At 35.4% G+C, this 9710-nt stretch overlaps 1 protein-coding gene across 3 annotated transcripts in view; it reads right to left on the bottom strand.

Annotated features, from left to right (window-relative positions):
- The window catches only part of PPFIBP2 (PPFIB scaffold protein 2), a 96711-nt gene that overhangs the window by 18111 nt on the left and 68890 nt on the right, over window positions 1-9710 (bottom strand). For 2 of the 3 annotated variants that reach the window (XR_014883353.1, XM_085224050.1), the window contains exons 10-17: window positions 8705-8737; window positions 7025-7086; window positions 5737-5812; window positions 3947-4053; window positions 3507-3571; window positions 2979-3039; window positions 1386-1427; window positions 10-154 (exon numbers count right to left, since the gene is read on the bottom strand). Coding sequence is in view for 2 of the 3 variants with exons in the window: in XM_085224050.1 (XP_085080176.1) it covers window positions 10-154; window positions 1386-1427; window positions 2979-3039; window positions 3507-3571; window positions 3947-4053; window positions 5737-5812; window positions 7025-7086; window positions 8705-8737 (591 nt within the window). In the remaining variant the exon portion in view is untranslated. The remainder of the gene's footprint in view (window positions 1-9; window positions 155-1385; window positions 1428-2978; window positions 3040-3506; window positions 3572-3946; window positions 4054-5736; window positions 5813-7024; window positions 7087-8704; window positions 8738-9710) is intronic. The other variant, XM_019615372.3, reaches the window with a different exon arrangement.

Genomic DNA, 9710 nt, shown 5'->3' with positions numbered 1-9710 from the left:
GATACGTACTCAGGCCCAGGATGCTGTTGTACTCAGTGTCATTGGTGTCAGGTGAATTTGACTCATTATATGTTCCCTGGTCTCCATTCTGTGTGGGTCGAGGAAGTTTTCCTGGCAAAGTTTGATATTTACTGCCTTTCACAAGTGGCTTCCTCTGTTGATTTCATTTTTTAAGAGGAGAAAAAAAAAATAAATCACTCTTTGCAATTACAGTCTGGCAGACAATAATTTAAAAGTTTAGAAAAAGTATTTTGCAGTTTACAGTTCTAAATGACACCATCACCTTTCATGTTCCTTTTTATAGATATTCAATTTAAATCTAATAATCAGCTGCCAAGAAGTTCTAGCTAAGACCCAGCCTTCTCTTCCCTTCTTTCCCCCTTCAGCCAGACTGTAAATTATATTAAACCGTAATATATACTGAATATTTCCTAGTTTCCTCATAAATGTTTCTCTAGCCACCTCTGCTTCCTTCAGGACCCTGACACCACATGTCCTTCCAAGGCCAACTTTGATAGTAGCATAAATGCGTTTAGTCATTTCCCAGCCCATTCTTTGCTCTGTCACATTTTTCTTTTACACTTCACCCAACTGTCAGTGTTTTTGCCCTACAGTTTTGTCTCAGTTTAAGCCAAAGGCATTTCAATAACTCAAATTTGGTCAGACATTTTGCCCACCGGTATTAATGACATACAAAGAATCAACAATGAATTCAGGCTACAGAAATTTTAACTTCTTAAGCTGAGTTACAGGAATAGAGGGTTTTTTTCTGGAAAAGAAATGAGCCTGCATATCCAATTATGGTAGTGGTGTACATTCAACGTGTAATTTGAAATAAGCACAAATACTCCCCTATTTAGTAACGTCATTTAATTGTTTTGAAACATCTCGATCAAACTTGTCTGGGACAGGATAATACATAATTACTGGTTTATCCATTCTTGTTTCAAGGCCAGAAGTGATTTCAGTGATTCTATAATCACAGACCAGATTCCTCAGTTTCAGGGACTGCGGTGCCAGATCCCTGCTCTTGTTTGGCTTGTGTTGTGAAACTGCAGTTTCACAGCTGTCTCAGCTTGTACATGAGTAGAGAAACTGCATACTACTTTTATCAAAGATTAGCACTGTGTTTTCTGAAACTGACTGACTTCCAACCTTAGATACCCAAAAGCTTGGTTGAATAAAAAACACCACCACCACACAGAAAAAAAAAACAAAACAAAACAAATCACCACTAAAAAAAAAAACAACTCTTCAATCCTTACCCCCACTTTCAAATTTTGTCAGGTGCCTAGACTTTACAAACATTTTAAAAGGGAAAATGAAGTGAAAACACAGCCACAACATCACAGCAGATAAATGTTAAGTGTTTACGGTTAATATACCTCTTGTTCTACAACAGGCTGTACTGGTTTTCCATCTATATACTACGGAGTTGCAGGGAGAGTAATTTCAAAATTTTATGGAAAAAAGCAACAGACAAATGTTAGTATTAATATTCATACATAAAACATCAATTGTAGCTTGATTACTATAGCGATGCTATTTAATGCATTGACAATATATTACAAGGTCTGCTATCTCCTCATTTTCATTATGTATTTAATATTAAAAACACAGGTTCAAAAGATTACAAAATTTGTGCCCAGTTCACGTTCTGTTATGAAAGGGATTTCAGCATTTCTGGGCTTCTGAAGGTTTCCATTGGACTTGCATTGAGCTGGGAATGTGACATTCACATAACACTTAAAACAATGTGAAAGTGACTGACATAAGAGAACATACGCAATGCTGTATGTATCCAGCTGAAACTATAAAAAAAGAGCTGTGATAGAAATGATTAAAAAAAAAAAAAAAAATCAGCATGGGGAGGTCAGAGACACCAGAATGTTTCATCTTATTATTGCTGAATGTAATTAAAATTTGAGTCTTGTGCAAAAAACAACTTCAGAAATGATGCTGTTAGCACAAGTTCCACTGGACTCAGTGAAAGGAGCAAATTCTGGTGCTGGGTCAGCAAAAGAAATATTTGTTTTGGCTAAGTTGTGACTAATTCATATTTAGTCAATCACTTACATGCATAGGGAGGTCTGTTTCACTAAGAAGCCTCATGCCTAAATGAGGGCACGTAATTTAAGCGCCCTGATGAACATGGGGCTCACTGGCTACGGTTGTGCCATCTTTGATTTCAGCCTGATCTTACCATAAAGACAACGTTTTTTCAACTTAAGACAAAAATAATTTAAAAGTTATGAAAAGAAAGCAGACCTTCATAAATTCCATATGGAGCCAAGTGTTAGTTGTTATTCAGTCTGTCTTGTGTGTGACCACACTCAAATGAATGCAACATAAATTTCAAACATTTGGTGATTATCATTTTTAGACATTTAAGAACAAATTCAATGAAATTTGAAGTAGTAAAAAAATCATATTACTAGGGAATATGGTTATTATCCTTTTCAAATGGCATTACTAAGTATGCATAATTCGTGTTAAGTCTTGGTACAGAAAATGTCAATAATAGTTTCACAGATTTTAGGTGTAGAAAAAGCTTCAGTGTATGTAACAAAAAGTAAAACCTCTGGACCATAGCATAAGGAGACTTACTAAATTGCGAAGTCTTAATTCTGGAATTAAGCCATAGAATTAACAACAGTGCTCCTGTTGTTTAATGAAAACAGCGTTACTATCATCTTCAATAATGCCATTTATATCAGAAGTCAAAGTTAGAAGGTAACACTCATGTGGAAACACTCAGAAAGAAATCCTATGTGAAAATGCATGCCCATTCTCAATACTTTTTGATTGCTTTCAAGTTCTGTTAACATTTCAGCAAATAGGAACTCAAAACTATTTTAAAAACACCTTTCTATAAACAAAATGTTATACAGTTCAACAGAATGGCTCCTTATTATCGTTATAGTTATACTTCTTTTAAATAATTTTATCATAGAAATTCTGAGTACAAATAAACCAACCTTTTCCAGGGATTCACTCTGCAAGTCTTCTAAGCTACTTGACTTTTTTTTCTGTGGAACCCTTAAAATAATAAGAGGCAAAAAGACCACAATAAATACAATATAATATGTTTACATCACAACACTATCATGATAGTTGTTGTATATCACAATTTCTTTGTCTAACAGATAACTCACAAATAGATTTGTTTGTACCCTAAAACTCATAGTACTGAGCTTAAAACATATTTCTGATGTAAATGAAGTCAGAAACGTGAAAGAGACTTCTAGTCAGCAATGAAAGGCAACAACTACAGTGACCAAGTTCAAACCATAAATGACTTTTTAGAAACTCTGAATCAAAAGTGGATATTAAAAAAGCTCTGCAAACACCATGCAACATTAAGGGCTTTTAAAAATATTTTTAAAATGGAAGAAAAAAAGTTGTTTAAGAGCAGACAGGACTAGATGCAGCATTTAATAATTAATTAATGTAGATTAAATAATGTAGACTTCAGACAACCTGCACAGAAGAAAGAAATGCCTTGCCTGATTTCCGTAGTTTTGTGCGTCACTGGAGATAGCAAAGCTGGTGACAATTCTCCTGAAGAGGCCTATGCAAAATAGAAGTTTCATGCCTGTAACTCTGGTGTCTTCATCTGAACCTACAGTGAGGGTGACGAGGCACTGCCACAGGTTGCGCAGAACTGTGGTGTAAGCCCCGTCCCTGGATACACTTCAAGACCAGGCTGGATGGGGCTCTGAGTGACCTGACCTAGCAGTGGGTGCCCCTGTTCACTGCAAGGGAGTTGGACCAGACGGCCTTTAGAGATTCCATCAAATTCTAAAGATTCTGTGATTACCAGTAGGCACAAAAATTTAGCAAGGTCCAAATCCTTGTCTGCATTACCTCTGCTACAACAGAGAGACCAAGACAAACAACTTGAATTTGCAGCAGAACCTGCTTCTAAAACATCTTTACTAAGTACCTCTGCTTTAAATAATTCTCCTTGAGGATTATTCAAAACATTCAACTTCCTTAAAGTTGCCTCAAGTTCTTCTTCACTGCCATCAGAGACAATTCTGTCTGAAGAGCCTGCAAGCATTAAAAGTAGAAATGGAGATAAACAGGTAAAAATACAACATTTAGGACTGTATTTAGGCTATCTAAATACTAGTTTCTAAATTCCACTTTTTGATTTCATCTGATGCATTTAGGTCAGCAGCCTCTCCACTCTACATGCCTCCTTAGGGCTCTGACTTGTAAGCAAGATGATTTGTATTTGAGCAACAAATATAACACTTATAGTCATCTGTTGTGCTCTGCTCAGAGTACGTGCGCTGATTGTGAACCACGCTAACTCAGAGTTTCATGTTCTGAGGCAAGATCAAGTTGGTACCATTTTCTTTCTCGCACTATGTCACTTTATAGGAATTATGTTAGATGTCAGATGTATCATAAAGCAGGGTCCTGTACTCACTTTGAGGATAAACATGTTTACATGTTTTTTTTCTGGATATCTCGGAGTGAACAAGGTTTTATTCTTAAATTGTCAAATGTAAGAGGAGGGAAAGGGCAGCAAAACTTACAGTATTCATTGCAGCTCTTTTTAGCAATATGTCATGTACAAAAAGAAAAGCGTCCTCATAACAGATTCCTTGTGATGAACACAGTATAAAAAGCATGACATGAAGGGAAAAGTACTCCCAGGTGGCTGGCTGGTGGCTAATCACTACTGTCATTCCTGAACTGAATGGTAGTGTAGAAATCTGAATGTCGGGTGCAATTAAAAGTTCATCATTTGCTAAAGTCTCCTGGTTTCACTTTACACTGTAAAAACTTGCTATTTTTTACGTAATCATAGAAATAAAGCATCACGCAGACGTAAGGCCTATCTGTATCCTTTAATCATCTCCTGCAGATGAATTAAAGTGTTATTTTAATTTTGAATAACAGATTCCAGAAGGGGATTTAATGCAATCTAACAAGATTACTTTAAACTTGTGTCTTTAGCTAACTTGACTGAACTATCCTAATTGTTTGTGTGTCAACAAATTCTTCGTCAGCACAAGCATTCTGCTCAGTCCTTTTCACCCTTTCTTCTGTAATTCCTTTTCATGCAACATCTACAACCCTTCACTATATGGATGTAGGTGTTCTGCAGTCCAAGACCTTTGCCCCACTGAGGTGTATAGAAAATATTTTAAGGAAAGCAGTGCTGACTTTGGATTGCCTTGACACAAAATGAGGTGGAACTGCATAACTTCAGACCTGACAGATGAGCAGTTTACACAGCTAAACAACCAGAGCAGTCATCTCATCAACCATCATTCTTTATCATTCAGAATCATAGAATATAAAACATAAATAGCAGCAAAATTAGGCTCAAGAAGGAAATTACTAGTAACTGAGTAGAACAAAATTTAGGTAAAGTCTTACGGAATTCAGTTTCTCTGAATATTAATGTTATAACTAAATCCTCAGATAGCCTTGATTTTTTTTATTTTTTTTATTTTTATTTTTTTTGCACTGACCCCAGGCTAAGAACCAAGAAGGCAACATCTACCAGCTAGAGACAAAAACATACAAGCATGCTCAAGCAATATTGTCACTCTCTCTACTCTTACAGCACTCCAACACGATACAAAGGTATGGATAATGAACTATATGAACTATATAGAATTATTCATGTATATTTTAAAGCCAACAAATAGCAGTCATAGTGGATGCAGTTTTTAAAACACTCAGAACCAGGAAATTATTCACAAGACATTTTACCTTGAGCTGCAGTCATTATCTCCTTGACCCTCCTACACTGGCTTAGCAGTAGTGTTAACTCCTCTATTCGACGGTCCTGTGAATAGCATTAAATGAAATTTAGTTGCATATTTTCTGCCCTAATTGACACAAGAAACCATGCTTAGAGTTACTGAAAAAGCTGTTGAGAGATATTCCCTTTCGGAAGAATACTTTATTTTGCAACATTATTGAGTGTAACAGCTCTGCACTGAATATTTATGAGGCTGTGGGTAAACCATCTGACAACTAATTTAAACACTACATTATCCAAATAAATGACCTTTCTTTCCCTGTGAGTATATCCGGGTATTAGGTCATAAAAACACCACCTTATGTTCCCTTCAAGTGTTAAAATCTTATACAAACTTGGAACAATTTTGCAAAGCAATGATGCTACATCTTATTTTCTAGGTGTAAATTCTAGATTTTTTAATGCTTGAGATACTAGATACTGTCTCACTGATGTTCTCCAGAATTAACATTGCTCTGTGAGATCCCCCATTTACTGATGGAAGTTTTTAGGGATGTATGTTATTGTCATTACACCTTCATTATATATGAAGGTATCACCATCAAAGAGCTTATTACCTGGTTTATTATCATAAAACAAGAATTAAAATTTTGTCAAGAATGTAAGTAGGGAAAAGGTGCTACAAAAATAAGGAACACTTTATGTAATAAAGTCAGTGGTATGTGAAGGTCTTGCACTTGAGTTGCCCAATTAACAGACTAACAGCATACCAGAGGTTATGAGAGACCAAAGCCATATTTGCTATTTCAGTGGGTTTAATTTTGTGTCCCCTAATTTTTTTACTACTCCTCACACCTCTTTTTTTGTTTTGTTTGCTTTTAAACTCGTCCTTATTTTAAATCTGGCCACATTTTATTAAGATTGTACTTTCTTTTTATATCATAATCTGATCTGTGCATACCACTGCAGTTCAGATCAAGTTTGGAAGACTAAGAGCTACCTGACATAAGCAAACCTTAAAGCCTTTCTTGCTCTAGCAGAAAACAAGAGATTTTGCTCATTACAGGCTTTGCTTTCTGCTCTTCTCAGGAATCCCATGTATCTAACAAGTTCTGCAACAAGTTAGCAAGGTCAGCCATGCTTACTATTAAAAATCAACCTTCTGGCACAGTCTCATGGGATAATCCAAAAACCAGGGCATTATCACACTTAAGGAAAGCGAGTTATTCAGATCTTCACAGAGATTCAAAATCATAATTTCAGTTTTGTTACATAGAAAGAAGATTATTTTCTCACCTTTTCTTCGTTTGCAGCCAATAATGATTCCATTCCTATCTTCAACCGTTGTACTTCTTGATCTAAAAATGTGATCAGAAAATTTCTTTCTATATTTAATCTAAATGGTATCTATTTTACAGTACTCTCCCCTATGTTCTTACAAGTAACCCAAACCATGTAAATTCCTTCTAATATAAATCTTTTGAAAAGGTGAACTATTTAAAGCACCACAGAATGAACATGCTGGGTTTGCATGTGTCTACACAATGCGTGGGAATATTTCATATTCCCAAATTCCTGTAAGAAAAGAAAAAACCAATGAAACTTATTTTGCAAAAATGAGAGGGTGTTTGCTGTTCTGTATTTACGGAAATAAAAGTAAACATGACTGAAAATTAATTAATTATATTCCATGCCAGAAAAATATTCTCCAGTTTATGAGAAGTCAGTCAAGATCCTTCTTTGAGACTTGAAAAATAGCAATAATTATTTTCATATTCTCTAATAAGGAAAATTTATAAATATTTTTTCTTAAAATGTCTCAGTGTAAATAACTGAGTTAATGTCTGCATCAAGAAGTAATACATAATTGCCTTAGAAAGATAGCAGTACAATATAGATTCAGAGGTTATTAAAAATGTTGTAGTCAAAGTGACTTAAAACAAACTTTCTGAAAACTGACAGGGTAGTTAATGATGTCATCCCAACTTTGCTGAACCACATCCTTCATTTTTTCTTTAGATAATATTCATATCAGTTCCAACCTGTTTTGAAACAAGTATAGATGATGGAGACAGAAGTGCATTGACATTAGAACAGACCTATTTGTTTCACAGAGGACTATGAAAAACAGATGTGGAAGGCATGAAGTCAGAGTAAGGGAGGAGTCAACAGCATAAAAAAAACATTTTAAAATGTTCAACTAAATGTTGGTAATCAATCATTTTCAAGAACTGTAATTGTTTTCTCTGGTAGTGATTCTGAAAAATATGCACTTTTTAATTGATTACATTTTAAAACACGTAAAGGGACTTCTCAAACATTTCTCTTTCAAAAACGAACACTTAAGAACACAAGGCATGCCTCAGACACAGCCAACTCAAAAACTGAAGCCAGCAGACAATGGGCAAGCAATTAGAAAATGTTTAAGAAGCCATTACAAATCACAGTGCTGCTAATTTCAGTTCATAACACTAGATTTCAAAAAGACCTGGTGTTAAGGTATTGTTAAGCACACAAAGCAAACTTTACTTAGAATATTTATAAGAATACCAAGTATGGAAACAGATTTTTGTTCAGAGTGATTTATTTATTTATTTACTGCTACTGATTAAAAAACAAACAAACAAACTCAAATGCTTTCCTTTGAGGAAAAAGGCTTACAACTGAAGCCATCTTCCCAGGTATTGTAAAAAGAGGTAAAGGTGAAGTGTGAGCTCTGTTAACCGTGACAATGTCAGTTTGAAGTCCTAGCTATCTAATTAGTGAGCTTTTGATTTATTTTCTGAAGTGAAATCTTACTGAACAAGATAAGTAGCTGACTGCTTGCAGCAAGCAATGAAAGCAATTTCTCATGTATATGAGAATTAGACTTTCAAATCTAAACAAACGTTGAATCACTGTTGCAGAATGCATTTGAGTTACAATTTGGGTGGAAGGAACAGTGAGAAAAAGCCACAAGTGAATTGCAAGGCTTACGGTTTTTTTTTAGCCTTCTTTTATAAACTTCCTCTATGGTGGTAAATGGTGGGAGTCAAATAAAATATATAGAAAAAGCACAGATTAGATAAGGTTTGCATTTTAATGAGAATACGCATTCTAGTATACTAGAAAGAACATTATTTTTCTACTTTATTTGAGAAGATTACCTGAAAATCTGATGAATTGTTCCAGTTTTTTTCAAAAGCCTTATTACTGCTGCATACTGTCTCTTTTCAAATATAGTCTAAGTGTTTTCCTTAAAGGTAGTATGAAGAATCTGTACAGACTCTCCTCCCACTGGATTCAAGGTGAATTACACCTATCTTCAGCATGAACTGGACAAGACACACTGCTAAAAGCTGAAAGTCGCTGAGCTCTCAACTTGTTGGCATACAGCTACCTGTCCCTTGAAATATCACAACTTGAGAACCTCATAGAAAATACAACATTCTATTAGTAGGAGAGTCTGTCCACAAGACACTGTTGTTAGAGAAGGTAATTTCTAGTTAGACATGCAGTACTTCACATGCACAAACTCTGCAAATGAATAAAATCAGTGCTAGGCACATGTTAAAGTTTCACAGAACAGGACTGTCATTTCTTCCGAATAAACAGCAGTCAAGTATACAGACTGTCCTCTTCCTGAAAAGAGGCATCTGCAGTAATTCCCATAAGGAGACTCTTGGTGAGCACTAATAATGAGGGAGCACAAACCTCCTGAAGTCAAGTCTCAAACAAAGACACTATCTGTAAACACTAGGTAACATCCACAAAAAATTTAGTGCAGCTATCTGATACACCATGGTAAACCTGCACACAGATAATCCTGCACTAAGAGTCAGTATTGTGGATGAAAAAGTTCACTAACATCATAAAGCTAACAACTGACAGAAGCTCTAGGGAGACTGTGGCATCACTGGTTGAGAGCAAAGGGTAAGCAAACTGATTAATCTGTTATTCACCTGTATCAAGTATGCAGACTTAACACAGAAATCTGTGACAC

This window comes from Meleagris gallopavo, chromosome 5 (assembly GCF_905368555.1).
Source record: "Meleagris gallopavo chromosome 5, MGAL_WU_HG_1.1, whole genome shotgun sequence".
Lineage (NCBI taxonomy): Eukaryota > Metazoa > Chordata > Aves > Galliformes > Phasianidae > Meleagris > Meleagris gallopavo.
Note: the sequence above shows the minus strand (reverse complement) of the source record. Positions and strands in the feature narration are given on the sequence as shown.